Source organism: Zeus faber (assembly GCF_960531495.2).
Source record: "Zeus faber genome assembly, chromosome: 20".
Lineage (NCBI taxonomy): Eukaryota > Metazoa > Chordata > Actinopteri > Zeiformes > Zeidae > Zeus > Zeus faber.
Window position 1 is genome coordinate 19775898 of NC_137207.1, and position 22572 is coordinate 19798469.

Below are 22572 nucleotides of genomic sequence, written 5' to 3' on the forward strand. Positions count from 1 at the left end.
TGTGTGTGTGTGTGTGTGTGTGTGTGTGTGTGTGTGTGTGTGTGTGTGTAAGAAGAAAGAGGTGACGGCAGTAGGAGGAAGAGGCAGAGAAAGACTGTTGTGTGGGTGAGGTGTTGACTTGTTTGTTTAGATCCGATCTCTCCCCAGCACATCATATCAGAGGCAGAGCAAACATTTCGGAATCGCAAACGTCACAATCCGTGACAGCGACAATGTCATTGTCTGCCTGTTTATTTATGGGCTTTTGTGCACGCAAAGCTGCTCGTTAATTTGTTCATGTTACGCTGTTTGAGTAGTTGCCTGTAAATGACGTTGTGGTAATATACAGTATTCACAATCATGAGAGGGGAAAGCAGTTGCTGGATGGCAGCCAGTGTGGTATTGCCTAGCAGCACGCACACAAATCCACGACCGTCATGTGGCTGATTGACATGTTCGGGGAAAACAGGTTACCTTGGCAACACAGAAATACATTATGGCTAACATTCAGAATAACAATCACTGACATACAGACTAAAGTCTAGTCATCATCTGCATAGGCCTATGAAGTCTTTTGTCTTGCTTGCCGTCTTATTTTGCTCAGTTTTCTTTTTGTCATTTCACCCTCCATCTTCCTAGTTTTACCATCTCATTTTATGTCTATTACCTACTTGTCAGACCTGACATACAGTTTGTCTGTATTCATTCCCACTGGCTTATGATTCCCTCATCATGTCTCCGTCTTAAATTGCACTCAACGTCTATATTTCACGGGGTGAGCAGAATGCATCTGGGTCACACATCAATCTTGTAAAATTTGGGCCATCTGGGAACAAAGCCTGCATGGATAGAATAAGAGGCGGCCAGATAGGCAATCAGACTGACAGATGGAAAAGCAGGCTCGCACAACACGCCAACATCCATTTACACCACTCGCTGCAGGAGGGAGGCATCTCCGCCAAAGAGGTAACCATGGAAATAGAAGTAAACAGAGGGCACTGTAAAAAAAACAAACTGGCTTGACTTAGCCTGTGTGTACTTATGTAAATCATTATTTATGCATTTTCATTCCTCTGTCCAAATGTTTATGTAAAGAGGCTTTGGGCCTAAGCCCAGAGCACGCTGGGTGAAAACACGATAAGAGGTCATGAACATAGCAGGCACCAACTAAACAGGCCCAACACAATCAGATGAGATCCAGACAGGAAAGGACAATAGTTCTCACAGAGCGACTGACCAGGCGAGGTTTTCCTGTCTGTCGAGGTCAACAAGAGTCCTTCTGCATCTGTGTTTATTGTATTATGTCGACGGACAGGCTGCGTGCGTATCTGACAGAGCGCATTTTGAGTTCATGGTAGCACTGCACAAAGCTGTGGTAGATGAAAGTGATGGGCAGTGCCAGAAGGACGATCCCGCTCACCACGCACACTCCCCCCAGCATCCGTCCCCCGATCGTCACCGGGTACACGTCCCCGTACCCCACCGTCGTCATGGAAATGATGACCCACCAAGCGGCGGCGGGGATGCTAGCATAGTCTTGGTTACGCGTGCCCAGGTCCAGGCCATGCTCCAGCAGCTGGGCCAGAGCGCTGTATATCGCCATGGCAACACAAACAAACACCAGCAGCATGACCATCTCTCGGTAGCAGCGTCTGAGCGTCAGCCCCAGAGTCTGCAGGCCCAGGAAGTGTCTGGCCAGCTTCATCAGCCAGAACACGCGCATCATCCGCAGCACCCGCAGCGTCACTCCGGCCACCCCCAGCCCCGCGCCGGGCATCCCCGCCCTGTCCATCGCCATGGTGACGTAGTAGGGGGTGATGGCCACTACGTCAATCATGTTCAACGGGCGACGGAGGAATTCACACTTGTCTCTGGCGACCAGAAAACGCAGCAGACACTCTGCCGTGAACCAGCCAATGCACACTGCCTCCACCACCCTGCGGAGGCAAGAGAGGAGGGAAGACACGGTGAGAGTTGAAGGAAGTGGGAAATACGGGAGAGAAACGGCGAAACAAAGAAGACATCTGAGCACTCTAGTGGGATTCTCGTGCGATGGATTGAGACTAATCAACATTACGTAACAGGGCGGCTCATGAAAAATCTGGGAAAGGGGTGAAAAGGGGGAGCGATGAAGAGAGCGAGGGGACGTGTGTGATTACATGTGACCTCAGCATTGATTATCACGATAAAGGCAAAATCAATCAATCATCGATTAAGCCAAATGTAGATGGGGGGGGGTGAGATTGAGAGTAACTAAGCAAGAAGCAGAGATGTGTTGCTACACATAGAACATTACATAAACTACTGGAATGAAACCACAAACAAACCAAATAAGTTGGAAAGCTTTTCGAACATGAGTTTAAACTATACACAACTACACATACCAAAAGTCAGGAACAGTCTCCAAACATAACCGAGCCTTAAATAGATGAAGGCTGCAGCTTCCCCGAGAGGACAGGCGATTTGCACAACATATTCTCCTAATTTTGGAGAACTAGTGCTGATATTGTTATTTGATAAGTCCTACCAAAGACCCATCTTCAGAAAATCTGCAAATTGGAACATAGTTGCTTGTTTATTTTTACAACGGGGTAACTTTTATTATTCATTTTAGTATAATTAATATTATTATTGACTTTTAATCACATGGTGTGTTTGTCTTGTTTAATGATTTGAACTTCCTATTCATTAAGCCTGGACAACGTTAGACTGAGTGAGTGGTGGAGCAACAGAGGGAGAGAGAGAGATGGGAGGGGAGAAGGAGGAAGAGATGGGGGGTGAGTGAGAGGGGAGAAAAGAGGAGGAGGAGGGAGTGAGTCTAGTCCAAGGAAATGCATACATTGTATTCATACATTATGGATGTATGGATGTGTACATATATATATACACAGTGTGTATGTGTATGTGTATGTGTGTATATATATATATATATATATATATATATATATATATATATATATATATATATATATATATATATATATATATATACACACACACACACACACACACACACACACACACACGTATATTTTTAAGTGCAATGTCTGTATTTTAGTCTATTTTCATTTATTGTACTTGTACTAGCCCATTGTATTGAATTGAAATATAGGGGGTGGGGCAGGGAGGGGGGGGAAAGAAAGGGAGAGGAAGAGAGGTATGGGGCGAACCAGAGGTAAAAAAGTGCAAGAAAATAAACGTGTTTGTAAATCTTTGAAGAATACCTGAAAAATAGTATTATATTTTGGAGTCGGTTTTACTTGGAAATGTTTCAAATGGTTAAACCTATATTTTTCGGGGCTTTCTCCAAAACATCAATCGTGGACTGTGGTGCGCAATGGGCTTCGGGAATTGTCCGTAATGGGAAACACGGTCATGTGAGATATTAAAAATTATGAAATAATTCCCTGTGTGGCGTGTATGACCCGGGGTCCCACCTGTGCTCCTCCACGGCGTTGCGCTTCGCCGTGTCCCAGTCGGGCAGCGTGCTGGCGCACAGCATCACCATGGAGATCACCACGAAAATCACGGAGACCGAGGCCAAAACCTGCGCGGCGACGGACGAGTCGGGCTCCTCGAACGCCCTGCGCACCCTCTCCATCCACCTGGCGCGGGCCGACGGCACCGTCCCGTGCGCCGCCGCCGGGTCCGCCGCGGTCTGGGACCCGGCCCCGTCCGCGGAAGCCCCGAGGTCCTGCTCCGAGAGGCTGCCCATGCCGACCTCCGACATGCGGTCGTCCAGGCGCTTCTGGCAGCAGTGGTCCAGGTGCGCGCTCTCCAGCCCCCAGTAGAGCATCTCGGTGTAGAAGGACAGCTCGCACACGCCGGGCACGAAGCGCAGTTTACCGGAGCGCGCGTACAGCATGATGAACGTGAACGCCTGCGCGTGGCGGTCGAAGAAGAACTCGTTCCGGTCCCGGTCGTAGTCGTCGCAGAGTTCCAGCACCTCTTTCTCCGAGGCGCAGGCGTGCAGGCGGCTGACGCGCCGCAGGGGGAAATCCCGGATCACGTCCCGGGTGAAGGCGTAGCGGGTTCAGCACGCAGATGCTGTGGCCGAACTTCATCTCCGCTAGGCCGGGTCACCTAAAACAAAACTGCTTTCCCCACTCGGCTCCCGGGCGCGGATCGCCGCTTCCATGACGGGGTTAGTGGCGCAAGCGCCAGGATATCCCGAGGAGGTGGCCGTGGACCGTGCGCACTCCGGGCTGCGTGGGTCGAGTCCGCTCCCTGCTCCCTCTGCGCGGATACAACTCTCCACCCCGATCTGGGAGCCAATCCCATCCGCGGTGGTTACGCAGGCACGCACACACACACACACACACACACACACACACACACACACACACACACACACACACACACACACACACACACACACGGGAATCAGATCACACACACTTTACGCACATAAAAATGTGTGGTTAAAAGCAGTTTTTTCCCCATTGTTTCCTCTCCTGTGTAAATGTGCAACAAACTGCAATATATTGTAATAACACTGTGGTGTGATACTTGGCTCATCCGTCATCAGCCGTGTCCATACCATATATTACACATAGAAAATAAGACTTAACATATCCATGGAGGGAAATCCAAGCGTTACAGCAGAAAAAAAAACAAAAAACAAAAACCCCAGTGCAGTTAAGAAATAGATATTAAAATGAGATAAGAAATAACACATATGTAGACTATCTATCCATCTACAAGTTAACATTAGTAGTGAGTCCAATCGGGACAAATAACAGTATACAGTTAATTGAAGTTACAGTGTTGTGGCTTTATTAACAACAGTGGCATACAGTAGATAGTAGTAGATTGACATACGTATATGTAGGATTCACCATGTACAGACATATCCAACCATATTTATATTTATGTTCCTGCATCCTACCAGTTCCTCGTGCGTGACAATGTATTTGGCTTGGCCCAGTGAACTGATTCTGATTCTGATTGATTACTTGCGAGGACGGGCGCACGCGCAATGTCCAACGCGCGCGCGCTAATCTACAGTATCGCCAGACGGTTTTTACATTGAAAATCATCAACGAGTAAAAACTCCAGTTGACATTATCATTCGATCATCATCATCACCATCTTCATCATCGTCATCATCATCTTCATATTCATCATTACCATCACATCGTCATCTTCGTCACCATCTTTATCATCATTATCATCTTCATCACATCATCATCTTCGTCATCATCATCATTACCAACTTTATCATCTTCATCATCGTCTTCATCATTATTATCTTCGTCACCACCATCATCATCATTACCAACTTTATCATCGTCTTCATCATTATCATCTTCGTCATCGTCTTCATTATCTTTATCATCATTATCATCACCATCATCTTTATAATCATCATCCTCTTCGTCTGAATCTTCATCATCACCATCATCATCATCATCATAACCATCACGTTTTACTTCCCTGCATACTAACGTACTAACAGTCAGGTTGCTTCAGTTAAAACGCGTGTGATGGTGATTTACAATGATACAAACAGATTATATCAATTTTCGGGCAAATAATCAGGATTCGCATGATCCGCAGCGGCCGCATTGTCGGCCCCGTCACGTGGCCCTTCGTGCGATAAGTACTTTAACGTTCGATACTTTTTACTTTTTGGTGGTATCAGGTGCATTTGTACTTTTACTTTCGGTGAAAGGTCTGGGTGCTTCTTCCGCCGCAGCTGGTTTTGGGAGCGTGTCGGTGCCGCACGCACACGCACACGCGCGCACGCACACACACACACACGCAGTAGTTTTTAGGGTTGATCCGAGTTCTTTTGAGTTGAGTTGAATTCTAGCGACGAGCGGCTCGACTCTTTTCCGAGATTCGGTTCTCGACGAGTCACTCAGCAAAGGAAAAAAAAGGATTCGTTCTTTTTTCCGACGATTCATCTCGCTGTGCGGGAGGGGGGCGGGGGGGACGCAGAAGAGTCGGTCGTGCTGTTGGGCGGAGTTCTCACGGGAGTCCTCTCATTCCCTTCAAATCTATGCACTCAGACCGAGGGATGCGAACGGTGGATCCCAGGATATATCCGAGCCGCGTCCCCTCCTCCTCCTTATTTACTTTTATTTTTTTCCTAGGACATATTGTGTGCTATCACCCGGTGCGTTGCGTTACATTTCACTGCATATATGTATGAAAGTATGTATATGTATGTGACAAATAAAAAAATCTTGATTCTTGAATCTTGAATCCAAAATATTCAATTTTGGCAGAGAAAGGCCGCTTCCGTCAAAATGATTTCTTTTGGCGCAAAGTGAAAATGTAAAGCGGTCCCATCGCTCCGCGTGAATTACGAAATTATTTCATTCATTTATTTGCTCTTGTTTTTTTTTGGGGGGGGGGGGGGTTTGCTTTGTACAATATATATATATATATATATATATTTTTTTTTTTTTTAAACATTTTTATTTTATTTTCGTTCGGCTTTCCACGCCCACTCTTTTGCCGGAGCGGCGAAAGGTTTCACCGCGAGCGGATCGTTCGCCAGCCCGTCGTCACTGCTCAGGACGCCGCGGATCGGAGGGGAGGGAGGGGAGGGAGGAGGAGGAGGAGGAGGAGGAGGAGGAGGAGGGGGGGGGCTCCGGTTTAAACAAAAAAAAAAAAGAAAACACAGAACGCGGATCGGATCTTTACACAGTGCTCAGCAGAACACCCGCTACCTCGGCCTTTTTTTTTTTTTTTTTTTTTTTTTTAATATATATAAGAAATATATATAAATATATATATATTTTTAAAATCGTCTTTACGAATTAATTTATTTCCCCCCCAATCGTCTCAGTTTTATGGTGCGCGTTCCAACATTCCGGGAGGGCAGAAATGGCGGCCAACATGTACCGGGTCGGAGGTATGTCCGTGCGGAGCGTCGAGCCACTGGATACACGTCGGGTCCCCGTCGGCGCAGGGGGGGGGGGGAATCTTTTTGCTTGGGGAGCGGGGAAAGAAAAGCCATTTCTACGGGTTTATCCGCACGTTTTGGCCGGGATCCCGATCCCCGGGGGTGGGTGGGTGGGAGGGAGGGAGGGGGGGGCCCGGGACTTGACGGATCGCCACCCCGAAATGTGTAGAAAAGTGTGTGTGCGGAGGGGGGTAGGTGGTGGCGGTGGTGGTGGGGATCAAAATATTTTTTGGGGGAAACAAAAACGAGCCAGGCCTCGGCTAGCTAGCCCGCCGACCCGGGATGCTAACACGCTAGCCCGGTTGTAAAGGCTTCCTTTTGTCGGCATCATTGGCGTTCAAGTTGCTGGGGGGAAACAAAGGGTTTTACGTGTTTACTATTCGGATGTTAGCATTGATGTCTGTGATGACCACACACACACACACACACACACACACACACGTTAGCTGCTCGGCTAGCTGGTTAGCGCACATGAAATTATTGTCTCATTTCATTGCGACGTCGATTCGACCAAATTAGCATTGAGACACATCATAACTGTGTAACATATGGAGTTGCTGTGTGCGTCCGTGTGCGTCTGTGCCTGTGTGCGTGTGTGTGTGCGTGTGTGTGTGTGTGTGCAGCAGCAGCGGAAGGAAGTAAACAATCTTTTTACACGAAGTAACACACAAATTCCTGGTGGAATTGTAATTGAAAGTGTGCTGGCCCTGTGTGGCCCTTGGCTAGGAGACAGTCTAGGAGGTAGGATACATACTATGGGACCATGTAGGAGCTAGGAAACAGTGTAGGAGGTAGGGGGCATGTAGGAGCTAGAAGACAGTCTAGGAGGTAGGAGACAGAGTTGGAGCTAGGAGACAGTCTAGGAGCCAGGATGCACGCTACGGGACCATGCATGAGCTAGGAGACAGTCTAGGAGATAGGAGACAGAGTTGAAGCGAGGATACCGTCTAGGATCAAGGAGACACTGTGGGAGAATGTAGAAGCTAGGAAACAGTGTTGGAGCTAGGGACATCTAGGAGCAATATGACAGTGTAGGAAACAGTCTAGGAGGTAGGAGACAGAGTTGGAGCAGGAAGACACTATTGGACAATGTAGGAGCTAGGAAACGGTGTATGAGCTACAAGATAGTGTAGGAGACAGTCTAGGGGATATCTAGAAGTAAGGAGACACACTGGGACATAGGAGCTAGGAAACAGTGTAGGAGCTAGGGGACATCTGGGAGCTAGAAGACAGTGTAGGAGACAGTTTGAGCTAGGAGCAAGGAGACACACTATGGGACAATGTAGGAGCTAGGAAACAGTGTAGGAGACTGTTGGAGCACAGAGACGGTCTAGGAGCTAGGAGACACTGTGGGACAATGTAGGAGCTAGGGGACATCTAGGAGCTATAAGACAGTGTAGGAGACAGTCTAGCAGGTAGGAGACAAAGTTGGAGCCATGGGACAGTCTAGGAGCAAGAAGACACTATTGATCAAAGTAGGAGCTAGGAAACTGTGGGAGCTAGAAGACAGTGTAGGACACAGTCTAGGAGGCAGGGGACTGTCTAAGAGCAAGGAGACACTGGGACATTATAGAAGCTAGGAAACTGTATAGGAGCTAGTGGACATCTGGGAGCTAGAAGACAGTGTAGGAGACAGTATAGGAGCAAGGAGACACACTATGGGACAATGTAGGAGCTAGGAAACAGTGTAGGAGCCAGTGGACATCTATGTGCTAGAAGACACTGTAGGAGACAGTTGGAGCAAGGAGACAATCTAGGAGCTAGGAGACATACCATGGGACAATGTAGGAGCCAGGAAACAGTGTAGGAACTAGGGGACATCTAGAAGCTAGAAGACAGTGTAGGAGCAAGGAGACACTATGGGACAATGTAGGAGGTAGAAGAAAGCGTGGGAGACAATCTAGGAGATAGGAGACAGAGTTGAAGCTAGGATACAGTCTCGGAGCAAGGAGACACTGATACAATGTAGGAGCTAGGAAACTGAAGATGCTAGGCCAAATCTAGGAGCTAGAAGACAGTGTAGGAGACAGAGCTAGGAGCTTGAAGACAGTGTCGGAGACCGTCTAGGAGCTAGAGGAAATGCTATGGGACAATATAGGAGCTGGGAAACAGTGTAGGAGCTAGAAGACAGTGTATGAGATAGTCTAGGAGGTAAGGAGACAGAGTTGGAGCAAGGAGACACTATCGGACAGTGTAGGTGCTGGGAAACAGTGTAGGAGCTAGTGGACATCTGGGAGCTAGAAGACAGTGTAGGAGACAGTCTAGGAGCTAGGAGACACACTATGGGACAGTGTAGGAGCTAGGAGACAGTCTAGGAGCAAGGAGACACTCTGGGAAAATGTCGGAGCTAGGAAACAGTGTAGGAGCTAGGGGACATCTAGGAGCTAGAATACAGTGTAGGAGAGAGTCTAGGAGCTAGGAGACAAGGAACTGGTGTGTTCTCTCTGCCGCACTCTGTTTTCCCTTAGGAAACGTAGGAATGTAACATTTTGGCACAAAAAGTGGAATATTTCGTTAACCTTTGGCAGAATCTTTCCAGAAAGCGGGAACGCACCCGTAGGGACTGAGCCCGGTCGTTTTGATCTTCTTCACCTGGACGCGGCTCAAAAGCTGCGGGGCGGGGCGGCGTGGCCAAATCTGGCTCTAATAACCAGACCAGGGATAATAGCAAGTGCGCGGCGCTGCCATCACACTTAATGAACTCGTGTGAGTTAATGTGTCGGAACGCTGGTCACGTGACGCGTGCGTCCCGTCGGCGCCGGTGTCTGTTGGGATTGTGCTGCGGCGACGGCCTTTGGGTGCGGTGGGTGGGGCGGGGCGGAGGCGATGGGTGGGACGCTGTTGGGATGGGTGTCTGCCGCCTGGGTGGTGAAATAACCACGACCGGCGAAGCCACTGATCCACCTCACAATGGCTCTCGCGTAGTCCCAGCCACTGCCCACCTATAGGTATAATTGTATTAGTAACATGCTATTAATTTTTCAAACCCCCTCGTTTACATACCATAATAACCGGTCGTTTTGTGCTTTTTGTTGTGGCTCAGTGGTCAGCGCTGTGGACGCGCAGCACCAAGGTTTTGGGTTTGAAGCTGACCGGGCCTTTCTGCGCGGGGTTTGCACGTCCTCCCCTTGCTCGCGTGGGTTTCCTACGGGCGCCCCCCCGGTTTCCTCGTGTCGGGGTCGGACGCTCCTGCCGGTGCCCCTGAGCGAGGCGCCGGTCAAGATCTCGAGCTGGTCGCACCACTCCGAAATATCCCGAGGATGGGTTAAATGCAGAGGACAAATAGTGGAATGATAAAGTGATTGTTTGTGTTCGTTTTTTTTGCCCCAAAGGGAGACACGTCTTTTTTTTTTTTTCATTGGCTTAGGACCGGTTATGTTTGGGTGTTGAGACAGTTTCTCCAAGGCATGTAAATGGTAATTGAAAAATGGAATATAGCTTGACAACCCCCCCCCCCCCCCCCCCTTCCTTTGTATGAATATATATATATATTTATATTTATTTTTTTCCTTATTCGGGTTGAGGACGATTTATACAGCTTGCTGGTCTGCAGTCCTTTGCAGCAGTTGGCGCTTGGTGATGTGATCTTTGTTCTATTGCAGATTATGTTTTCTTCGAGAACTCCTCCAGTAACCCTTACCTGATCCGTCGGATAGAAGAACTCAACAAGGTACGTGTGTGTGTGTGTGTGTGTGTGTGTGTGTGTGTGTGTGTGTGTGTGTGTGTGTGTGTGTGTGTGTGTGTGTGTGTGTGTGTGTGTGTGTGTGTGTGTGTGTGTGTGTGTGTGAGAGAATTAATGTGTCTTTTTGCTTACGGGTGAATAGCTTGCACCTCCTCTCTTGCAACAGTTTTAGTGTGTGTTTGTTCTGGGTTTTTGTAATATGATCCATAGAGGTAGATGTTGGCCCCCCCCCAACTGCCGTTGATACGACAACCTAAATGGAGAAACGGTAAGGTGTACCTGGGGGGTGTGGGGGTAGTATGCCTTTTCTTTATAAACACGACATGTACCCAGACGTCTGAATTTGGCAAATACTTATTAAAACCTTGGTAACCGGTTATATGCCGAATACAAAGTGAGAAATGGCATCCATACTAGACCAGTTGCATTGGAAGGAAATCTCCGGCGGAGCAGTGAAAAGTGCATCCTGCCGCACACGGCGTTGACTATGAGAACGCGAAGGACGGTGCAGAATTCCCACAAGCTTCCCCCCCCCCGCACCGTCCCCGTCGTCTGTCGCCGCGTTTCATCCGGGCCCAGTCGATAAGGTTGCCTGCCTTGTCATACAGTCGATCAATCAATCGGCTGATCAGGTGCCTCCCACCGGGGCGGCCTGTCTCTGCCGGCGTGCCCGCCGTTTGACGAGCGGCACAGAAGCGGCCGGTCCTCCTGGGAAATTAGCGGCTGCCCAACGCCCCCCCCCCCCCCCAACCCCACCACCACCGCCACCACCTGGTAGGAGTCGCCGCTCCGTTCAAATCATTTCATGTTTCCCTGTTCTGTTTCTCCCGCTGACTCAGACGGCGAGCGGGAATGTGGAGGCCAAGGTGGTGTGCTTCTACAGGAGGAGAGACATCTCGCACAGCCTCATCCAGCTCGCAGACAAACACGCAAGTCAGTAAAAAATGACCACACACACACACACACACATTGGCATCGTTTTGTGTGGGGGGGGTGTGTGATCATAATTCTGCAGGGTGCTTTAGATGTTTGCTATGAGGACCAGTGCCATCACTGTAAAGCTTCTGTCATTATAATAGAATGCAACAATAGTGAAGTATCAAGTAAGTCATAAAACTCCAAACCTTCCCTTGATATTGTGGTAGTATTGAGGATATCTGGTCTGAAGACTCGGTGAGGCCAAAAGCTAGTCTTCCCAGGATTAAGGCCAAATAAGTTAGTGAATAACTGCTCAGAAAACAGCAGGCTGCTGTTGATGGTGTGACTTGTCAGACCTGCTTTTGTTTTTTGGGGGCCTGGGCCGCATTGTCTTGTTGGGATGGAATATACCAGTGGCTCCTGAATACAGCTGGAAAGGTCTGGTCGGATTCATTATGACTGTGCTTCGTCATAATGAATCTCGATCATATTGCAAGAGGTGAAAAGAGATCTTCAGAGCTTGAATTCATTGAACTGCTGAAATGTGTCATGGTAATTAAAAATATTCATTGGAGGTCTTCGCTGTAGTCAGCCGTCAAATGTATATTATATGTTTGAGATCCTCGAGAGTATCCTGTTTTTGAATTATGCTTCTTGCCCGAGGCATGATAGTTGGGGCCATTTTATCAGTTTATCTGTTTGCTGTGTTTGCAACCGTAGTGAATGAAAGGAACCAACGTTGGAAAATGGAGGAGGTGTTAAGAATAGTAATTAGAAATCTAAAAAGTAAAATTAAGCTCTGACATTTTGGGTTTGTTGGTATGTCCATTTGATAATCACAAGTCATTTTATATCAATTAAATATCAAAATGTATTCCCAAGACAATACCCTTAAATTTATAAATTGCGCAGTTAACTTGAGACTAAGCGTCCCTTGTGGCCGGGCGCAGGGACAAGCAGGCGGGGAGCGAGAGACCTTCTGTCCCTTACTTTTGAAAAGGCTCAGCTTATGTCAAGGTTTAACATTCCCAGGAGCAGGCGCAGGCAATCAATCGCGAGCGTCGGCGTGTTCCCCTCGCAACCAATCACCGTTCCCCGGCTCCGCTCTCTGATTACCTTGGCGCCAACCGGAGAATTGATTGTAAATCGCCGGAATCAGCTTTTGGAACCGAAAACCGGAATCCGTACCCCCCCCCCGTCTCGCGCAACGACCCCGCCGCCGTCTGATATATGCACCGGCGTGAGGCAACAGCCCATAATGAAAAAGCAAGGCAGGCGTTGGCAGCATCAGGACCTCTGGAAGATGGATAACCAGGCGTGGAGAGGAAGCACGTCGGGGGTTAGGGCTTTGCCAAGAGGCAGACTTTTTAAAACAACCGCCCAACTGTACGGTTTGACTTTCACATGTTTACACTGTCGGTCTCCCAAAAAAAAAAAAAAAAAAAAGGTTCTGTCCCGTCTCAGTTGTGCAGGGAGACAGAGTGTCGCATTCAAAACCTGTCCGAAAGAAGAAGAAGGAAAAAAAAAAAAGCCTCAGGTAGAGCCCTTCAGCGATTGGTCGGAGAGGCGTGTTGGCACGTGGCCAGCGCCGCTCATTAACCGTGGAACATAGTAGCCACTGTGAGGCGGGCGCGGCGTGCCAGCCAGCTGTTTGACTCCAGCTGAGTGCTCTGGTCAGAACGGGGGAAATGGCCGGGGCGTGACAATGTCTCCGTGCCAGGACCTTCATCTTTTTGGGGTTCGGGGGTTGCCGGAGGCCGGGGATTCTGCCGCCCTCTCGGAAGGGCCCCTTCACCGAATGCTCCTCCCAAATCGACCCGAAATCGGCTTCGAACAACAAGGCCGCTTCTCCGTGGCTACCCTATCCAAACCGTGCCCCGCGTCGAGGGGGGCGGCGTTGCCGTCTCCCGTCCGTGGTCGGACGAACCTCTTTATCTGACGAGTCGTCGTTTTTTCCCCCCCCTGTGCCCCCCGTGCGCAGAGGACCTGGAGGAGGAGAAGGAGAGCCCGACGGAGACGGAGCTGACAGACAAACAGAAACACCAGCTGCGTCACAGAGAGCTCTTCCTGTCTCGGCAGTACGAGAGCCTACCTGCCACACACATCCGGTACGTACGTGTGAGCGAGCACACGCACGCACGCACGCACACACACACACAGAAACACACAAACAGGCATGCAGACATCTCAACAACACGTCATGCTTCACAGGCAGTGCCCATGACTGGTCACACCTCCAGCCATTTCGCGAAAACTGTTGCTCACTTCCCATCTTGTCCCCCCCCCCCCCCCCCCCCACTCCCTCCCTCTTAGGGGGAAGTGCAGTGTGGCGCTATTGAATGAAACAGAAGCAGTTCTTTCCTACCTTGACAAAGAGGTGAGTGGGAGACAGTCGACTTGAATTTTGAACTTTTTTTTCTTTGTTGTTGTTGTTGTTGTTTTTTTGTTTTTTTTTCTGATTTATTTTTCGGTTTCCTGCGTGGCATGCTAGACGGCCGGTCCAATCCATGCAATCGATCAATCCATTCCGTAACTTCCTGCGTTGGGAAATTCTAACGCTGCCGTCCGCCCCGTCTCCTGTCTCACAACCGGGCAGAGATGGAAATAAAAATCGAATCTGAAATACAATGCATCTTGCCATCCCAACTCTCCATTCAGGCGCTGTTGACACGGTGCCTGCGGGTCCTTAAAAAGTCTTTAAATTAAATTTCCTATCAATGCTAGGCCCCGAGTCATTCACTAGTCTTAAATCAAGTTGAATTTATGAGGTTTAAATTTCAACAATTCAACATTTTATCTGATTTTATGTATCCGTCCGATGTTATGAAGCCAAAACCGACTGCTGAACCTAATCCTTCCCTTCATACTTAAAACCTGCCACGGGGAAATGATTATTCTCCGTAAAGTTCTGTGAACAAAAAGTATTTATACAGTACCTAATCACTTACTTGCTGTCTGATCTAAAGGAAACTGCTCAAAAAACAGTTTATAGAATGAAGTAGTTCATAACCTACCTTGTTTTTAGCTAAACCATGTTCCTGCACTGTACCAAATCTATAGTGCGTACCCGCAATACTTTATTGAATAAGACGGATGAATTGTCCAAAAATCAGTCTTAGATGTAGTTAAAAGTTGTCTTAGAAAGGTCCCGGATGTAACTCTAATGCCCTGTGGACACTGTGGTCGGGGTACAACAAATCCCTTTTTGCAGTGTTTTGTGACCTGTGTGTCTCCCTTTTCCCGCAGGATACCTTCTTCTACTCCCTCGTGTACGACCCAACGCAAAAAACCCTCCTGGCCGACAAAGGGGAGATCAGAGTAGGGCCGCGCTTCCAAGCAGATGTACCCGAAATGTTACAAGACGGTGAGGGCGGCACGGGCACAGAACAGATGGGGCAGCCGGTGGTTTTGCCCTAAATATTCATTCATATTCAGTTGAATAAATCTTCCTCTTAATAAATGGTTGTAGACTTGTTACAGTGAGGGCTAATTGCAGAGCGTATTTAAGCGTTTTTGGTTCATTTGAAGATACCCTTTTATCGCTTGTCACAAATGGCCCGTTTATTTTCTTTACATATGCGATGCCAAAAGACAAGTTAAATAATTTTGATTCTTCAGATGGTCAGTACTCGTCGCTGAGCTCGGTCATGTCAAATTCCTCGCCAATTCCGTTGTTCCGTGTGACGCAGGCGAGGCGGACGACAGAGACCAGGCCAAGATGGAGGAGAAGCTGTGGGATCCAGAGTGTCCACTCACCAGCAAACAGATAGACCAGTTCCTTGTCGTGGCTCGGTATGACCTTTGACCCTCTCTGACACCCCCACCACCACTTTAGACTTTCCACACACCTCTGACCTCTCTTAAAAAGGGCAAATTGCCGCATGCTCAGTAGCATCGTGCTGTGACCTCGACACCTCTACTGAGGTCGCACACACACACACACACACACACACACACACACACACACACAAATATATACATTATCCAATGAGACTACATTGCTGACCTCCCCATGATGCAAACAGCCTGTAGACTAACACAAATCAATTCATACATACAGTATGTGATCATTCTGCTATGGTTACGGGGGATAGGGAAGGCCATAATAGTTATTGTAATTTGTGATGTGTTATGTGATGTTGTTAATATTATGTGTACATAATGCATGGTTATATTTGTTTGTGTGTGTATGTAAATATGCGTAAATGTGTACTATGTGTGTAATTGTGCATTTGCAGGGCGGTGGGGACCTTTGCTCGGGCGTTGGACTGCAGCAGCTCCGTCAGACAGCCGAGCTTACACATGAGTGCAGCTGCCGCCTCGCGGGACATCACACTGGTGGGCAACACACACACACACACACACACACACACACACACACACACACACACACACACACACACACACACACATTCTTGTGAGTGAAGTAACATCCGAGTAAATACACCTGACCCCTGTTTCTGGTACACTTCTAAACACATACACACACACATACACACACTACCCTGCGCCATCCCAACCTAAACCCCACCCGAATTCACTTGATCTGTCCTTGTCTTGGTCTCGGGTGTAGTTCCACGCGATGGACACGCTGCATCGCCACCGTTACGACCTGTCGAGCGCGCTGAGCGTGCTGGTGCCGGCCGGCGGCCCCGTGCTCTGCCGAGACGAGATGGAGGAGTGGAGTGCCTCCGAGGCCAGCATGTTCGAGGAGGCGCTGGAGAAATACGGAAAAGACTTCAACGACATCCGACAAGACTTTGTACGTGTGTGCGTGTGTGCGCGTGCGCGTGTGCGTGTGCGTGTGTGCGTGTCTGTGTGTGTGTGTGTGTGTGTGTGTGTGTGTGCGCGTGTGTGCGTGTGTGTGTGTGCGTGTGCATACCTATATGTTGTATGTGTGCCTGTGTGTTCATGGCAGGTGGTCATGAATACTTATAGCGTGATTCAGGTTGTGTGTCCCTGGTGTTTCTCCCTGACTGCGGTCGCTGACAATGAATATACATGAGTCTTCGCCTTCGCACCCACACGGCAACAAGACAGGTTATTAATAACGTTCATTTACCCCCTTCTCTCTGTTCCTTCTCCACCTCCATCCTCTCCTCCTTTCTCTCCTGTCACTGTAGCTGCCATGGAAGTCTCTGACCAGCATCATAGAGTACTACTACATGTGGAAGACCACCGACAGATATGTGCAACAGGTGAGGCTCCATTGGCTCCGTTTTATGTTTGTGGAAACCAATACTGTCTTCAAGGGGTGTTTTGGTCAGTCAGACTGGGCTTAAAAAATAAAAAAGTTAAATATTTAAAGAAACATCCTCATAAATTCTTGTCAATGCTACAGTTATAGTTGTTTATGATTATTAGTAGTACTATTATCCCCATTATTATTATTATTATTATTAGATTATTATTGTTATTATAAATACTGTTCAGATATTTATTATTATTTTTCTCTTTGGCATTTTCCGGCCTAAAGTTTCCAGTGCACAGCAATTGCCGAACCCACGGACATTAATGACGTGTCGTTGGATTCGGGGCAGTTCAGATATTTTGTGGTCCAAGTTTGATCCACATTGATCTAAATTAGGAGCAGAAATTAGTGAAAGATCGTTGCCAATCTACCAGAAGTAGCCAAACGTTGGCGGAGCCGGGCGGGCTGCGGTGGAGCACGGGTGCTTTGTGACGTCATTCAATTTGCTATATATGTGCAGGGTGTGGCTCGAGGGCGGCTTTCGCAATGGGCAAGGTGCCCGGAGCGCTGCAGTCTAGACTCATCGGGTGTTTATTGGTTGCTTTACGCAAGATATGCGCCAGGCCGAGACGAGAGGGAGCCGATGCTGAGAATTGTAACTCGTGTTGGTAGGAAGTAATGCTGCGTTACATGGGAACTCAGAAAATTTTAATTCCACTCAATAGGAAAGTGATGCTGCTTTTTACGGCAACTTGGAAAACTTTGTGACTTAAGCGACTAACCAGGACCCTATGCACTGCTGCCTGCAGCTATATTTATTATAATTATTATGCCTTATATACTGCCATTACACCACACTATATTTCTATATATTTTATACTGCCATATTATACCATTCTACCACTTGCCTCTAGTACTATAATTACATATTATTACTATATGGCTTTTTCTGTCAACTTGTTCTGTCTTAACACCTGAATTTCCACTTGGAAACAATAATTATAATAAAGTATAATTGTTATTCTTATCTTAACTAGAGCTCATGTTGGCTTCTTGCCTGTAAAAGTAAATTAAATTCAAAACACGTAAACCAAGTAGGACATCTGCGCCAGAAAGAATGTCATGGCCTAATAGACTTATCTGGAGGCCTAGGGAGCTAAGTTGCGTTTGTAATTGTAGAATGACAGTTCCACATGTTTACTATGAAAAGCACTTTATCACAGCAAATCACCCTCTCAACAGGCTGAGATCTCAGTCGGCGCAAATCAATAGTTACAAACTGCCGGCATCAGGGAAACTCTGTCAATCAAAACATGATACATGGACGCCACTAAGCATCTATTTGGAGCGAGCCTCTCGCTCTGCACTGAAACATGCGTCATTAGGCGGCTGTCCACATCTTCACACATTAGAGACTTCTGCCTTTCTCTGCTGGAGAATCAGACGACCTACATTTGTTGCTACCTGACGTTTTGTAACTCTATACAGCTTACTGGGAATGCTGCCACGTTGTTATTTGACCATAAATGAGCCATTTTTACTTATTCATCAAAACCTGAATTTTTATTCTGCATTAAAATATCTTCCCTTGAGCAATAAATAATGCAGTGGCGCAACTTCTTTTTTTTTTTTTTTTTTTTTTTCAAATTTAAGGCTTCAAGTGGTTTTCATTTGTAATCCAACATATGAGATTTGATTTCATATTTGCAGTTGCAATAAATTGCTCTCACTGGCTGGTGATGAGAAAGTATGAACTGGCTAGAGCAATATATTAGAGCTGGGCAGTATTGACAAATACCAAATAGATAATTTTGACGATATTCAGGGAATGACTAGTGGTGTTTACATGAGATATTTACACTCTGTCCACCATGTTTTTTCTCCCCTGACAGAAGAGACTCAAGGCAGCAGAAGCAGAAAGCAAGTTAAAGCAAGTTTATATCCCCACATAGTAAGTGAACCTTTACGTTTGTTCTACATAATTAGTTTCAGTATTGATGACCCGGTTCTATCGCGGTCTACTCAGTTTATTTCTCCACGCATACTGCACCAGTCCGCTGCTGAAGACAGGTGGGTCATTAATCTTATAAATAATACAAATTAAATTAAATCTCTCCATCTTCTCCCTGACAGCAACAAGCCCAACCCCAACCAGATCTCAATGACCAATGGGAAGATGGCAACAGTGAATGGCGCAGGGCCCGGGGCCTACCACACGGCAGGGGGCGGCCGGCCCTGCGAGAGCTGCTACAGTGAGCACTGTGTGGGGGCGGGTGGGGTGGGTGGGGAAACAGCAGTCCAAATGATATAGCGATGGAGAGTTCCTTATAACAAACTCCAATAGAAACTGCATTCAAATCAAATAAGATAGAAGTGAAATGAGCTAATTATTCATTTCTTCAGTTGGAGATTTCTTTCAATGTTAAAAAAATGTAGAAAATTTCGTACTTTGTGTTTCCCTTCAATTTAGTGCCTTACTTATCTTTGAAACGCTTGGAAGTTGATGGACAAACAAAGGCAAATCACTGTTTTATTTTGAGCTGGCTTTCGGGACGGCTTTCTATTGGACAGGATTTTAACTCTTGGGGAAGTCATTTCCAAAGGCTTATTTTGGGTTATTCATTGGGATACATATCTATCTGTCATTGTGAAAAACAAAATGACGGAATTTCGGTGCCTGCACACACAAGTATTTGGAATTTGTTTTTGGGTAATGAATCCACTTCTGTGGAAATTAAATGGCAAAAAAATCTATATATGTATCGATCTTTTTTCAAAGAGTGATATCATAGGAGTGCTCTCCACCAAGTTTCCTTTGTACTGCAGCTAACACAAGGATCGATGCCACTCTTCCCTCTACCGTCCACTTTAAAAGCCTCCTCACCTCTGACACACACACACACACACACACTGATTTGCCATGCACCTCGGCACATTTCCTCTAAATATGTTATTGATCAACCAGGCGTGGTTGACTGTGAACATCCCGAGTGTCCCAGCCTTAAGAATTCATTGAAGGCACTTGAGGGTGTCGATTGGGGGTGGGGGAAAGATGTATATGATAGATCTGACACGGCCATCACATAATTGACAATTATTTAAACCGACCGGATTTATTTTGTCAAATCGTTTCACATTCCGTAGTCATAAGTTTCCATCCGAATATTCCAATGTTCAATGTCAATCGAGAGCTTTTCTACAATTGCAAATACATGTACTGTATTATTACACTCTTATACGTTTATACTATGATAGTGGGATAAAATAACTAAAAAAGACAATTAGGTTGTTAATCGCAATTATTTGCATGACAATTAATCGTCAACTAAGATTTCAGGATTATGACTCCGATCGTATGTGAGAAGCAGGATTGCCCCAGACTTATTAAAAATGTCATTCTCTTCTTAATTTGCCCGTGTCCTTTGCCCACCAGCCATGCAGTCGGCGCAGTGGTACTCGTGGGGGCCTCCCAACATGCAGTGCCGTCTCTGCGTCTCGTGCTGGATGTACTGGAAGAAGTACGGTGGCCTGAAGATGCCAAGCAGAGCGGAGGTGCCCGAGGAGAGGACCTCACCGACTCCCACCAGCAACGTAAGAACCCAGCGTGGAGGTTGTCTGAGACATGTTCACAAGCCTGAAAATCAGTTTTGGAAATATTAGCCTGGTTTGCCTGCGTTGGGACCAGCGTTTGGCTGATTTATTGCTGATGTTTGATCCGCAGCACAAGCCAGATGTGAAATTCTACCAAATTACTTTTTGAGGCGGAGACAAAAAAGTACACGCAAATTGCTTATTCAGGTTTGGGGACTTTATTGTAAATTAACATGGTTGTTGTAGAGTTCAGTTTACAAATGAAAGGCAACGTTTCTTTTATTGGTATTCTTGTGCGGTTTCTTTTCAGAGAATCTTGCAACGTGGGAGAATAAGTACACATTGTGACTCTGTTAAACAGTTGAGGAAGTTTCTTTGATAAAATTGCTGAGCAGGACATCTTCCAGAAGGAAGATTAGAGCTAATCTAGGTCTAAGTGAATGCTTCAATTAAGCCTTTGGATTAATGCATGTGGCCTCCAGGTACCTCTGATACCCGCAGATATCCTGGTTAAATGCCACTCCCTCTCTTTTTTAATGCTAGCCTCTGTCTGAATGGTTCACACAACCTGAGTTTCACATCGTGCGTCAATGAGAAGATAATGGAATATAAACATTTTGGGTCTAACCCTATTCCTCTCTCCCCATCCCATCATCCCAGGAGCCTCGTTCACGGGGCCACGCCCCCCGGCAGTCCAGCCACATGGTGCCGGTGCGGAACAGCGGGAGCCCCAAGTCGTCCATGAAGACCAAGCAGGCGTTCCTGCTGCAGGCGACCCGGCTCACCAAGCTGGCCCGCCACATGTGCCGTGACATCATCAGGCTGCGCCGCGCCGCACGCCGCCCCTTTGTTCCCATTAACTGTGGGGCCATAAAGGCAGAGTGTAAGAGCTCTTTCAATTCCTCTTAACTGCTGCCGCATGGACACCAAGCTCGCACACACGCAGTCCCACACGCACGCACGCACACACACACACACACACACACACACACACACACACGCACGCACGCACGCACGCACGCACGCACACACACACACACACACACACACACACACACACACACACACAAACAGACTCTCGTCGCCTTCTCCTCACCCTGACCACCCCCTCACACACACATTCTTCCCCCTCCCCCCATCAACGCCAACCTCTGCCCCCCCCTCGCTGCTTGACCCCCCCCCTTCAACCCCCCCTTCCCATCCCTCGTCTGTCTCTCTTTTGTGTTTTTGTTATTGTTATATTATTATTATTATTATTTTGGGTTTTTTTTTTTTGTATTCTCCCGCCCCTGTTTCCAATAAAGACTGCCTGTCCTCATAACTATGAGTTTTGATCATCTTTTCATTGCTTTTATTTCATTTTGATTAATTAATTAATTTATTTATTTATTTATTTTCCCTTATGTACACGGTCCTTCATAACTGGACCAAAATCCGTTGATGCAATTGTCCACATTTAAATATTTCTCCATAACAACAGGGCTAAACCACATCGATCCATCCACACAAACCACCACTGTGCTGTCGCACACCGCCTCTCTGCCGTCTACACCGTAGTTTGAAGCGACATCTGTTGTACTCCGAGGCGTATATTTGCTAAATTAAGCTGTATGTAGAAGAAATGTATTTTAATAACAGAAAAACACTTCCTCGCAAGCCATGGCTGGGGCCGAGGCAACGGGCCCAGTTTGCGCTTTTACGGCCGAGCCGGTGGCGGAGGCCAGGAGGGTTTTAGCCTCAAATTGGCTCCGAGACGCTGGCTGGACTCCAGCCGGTCCACGTGCATGTCTTCCTCCGCTTTCTTTGCTCCAGTCTGGAGCACACTCCCTTCCTGCATAGCACTGCGCGCATGGGACATTAGAGAAGATCGGTATCTGCTCATAACCGGTCGGCTTGTTAGGACGTAAATAGATTTATACTGAGAAGCAAATACTTGAAGAAGGGAGGTAAAGTGTGAGAGAGAGAGAGAGAAGCAATTAATTTTTACACCGAGCAGCTATCAGCACCTTAGCCGTGTGTCGCCGTCTGCGTGCGGGCACAGCAAACTAGATGGTAATCTTCAGGTCCACTTCATCACTTTACAAATGAATTGGAACGGCATTGATTAGACCTGTCCCCTCCTCCGCCAAAGTCTTATGTAATTTCCTGCTACATTAAGTTATCGGCGACGTCTCCCGCTGTGCTGACCGCACGGTTTGTCGGCGTTACGGACGCCGTTCGGTGCACGGAGGCGCTCTCTCTCTCTCTCTCTCCCCTGCCTCTCTTTACCTCTCCTTCCCTCGGCTTTTGTTTTCC

The 22572-nt window shown here is 47.4% G+C and overlaps 2 protein-coding genes across 2 annotated transcripts in view; one reads left to right on the forward strand and one right to left on the reverse strand.

Annotated features, from left to right (window-relative positions):
- Positions 1-1270: 1270 nt before the first annotated feature.
- kcng3 (potassium voltage-gated channel, subfamily G, member 3) lies at positions 1271-4043 on the reverse strand (the record flags this gene model as incomplete). Its single annotated transcript, XM_080021273.1, is given in 3 exon segments — positions 1271-1916; positions 3417-4010; positions 4012-4043. Coding segments are annotated over 3 exon segments (1272 nt in total).
- A 2761-nt stretch (positions 4044-6804) lies between these two features.
- Positions 6805-22572, forward strand: part of mta3 (metastasis associated 1 family, member 3) — a 23748-nt gene continuing 7980 nt past the window's right edge. Inside the window, exons 1-14 of the mRNA XM_080021101.1 lie at positions 6805-6844; positions 10498-10565; positions 11417-11510; positions 13477-13603; positions 13809-13872; positions 14742-14859; positions 15185-15287; positions 15734-15833; positions 16069-16257; positions 16619-16693; positions 18579-18637; positions 18820-18938; positions 20120-20277; positions 20938-21160. Coding sequence (XP_079877227.1) covers positions 6817-6844; positions 10498-10565; positions 11417-11510; positions 13477-13603; positions 13809-13872; positions 14742-14859; positions 15185-15287; positions 15734-15833; positions 16069-16257; positions 16619-16693; positions 18579-18637; positions 18820-18938; positions 20120-20277; positions 20938-21160 — 1525 coding nt within the window. The 5' untranslated portion in view covers positions 6805-6816. The remainder of the gene's footprint in view (positions 6845-10497; positions 10566-11416; positions 11511-13476; positions 13604-13808; positions 13873-14741; positions 14860-15184; positions 15288-15733; positions 15834-16068; positions 16258-16618; positions 16694-18578; positions 18638-18819; positions 18939-20119; positions 20278-20937; positions 21161-22572) is intronic.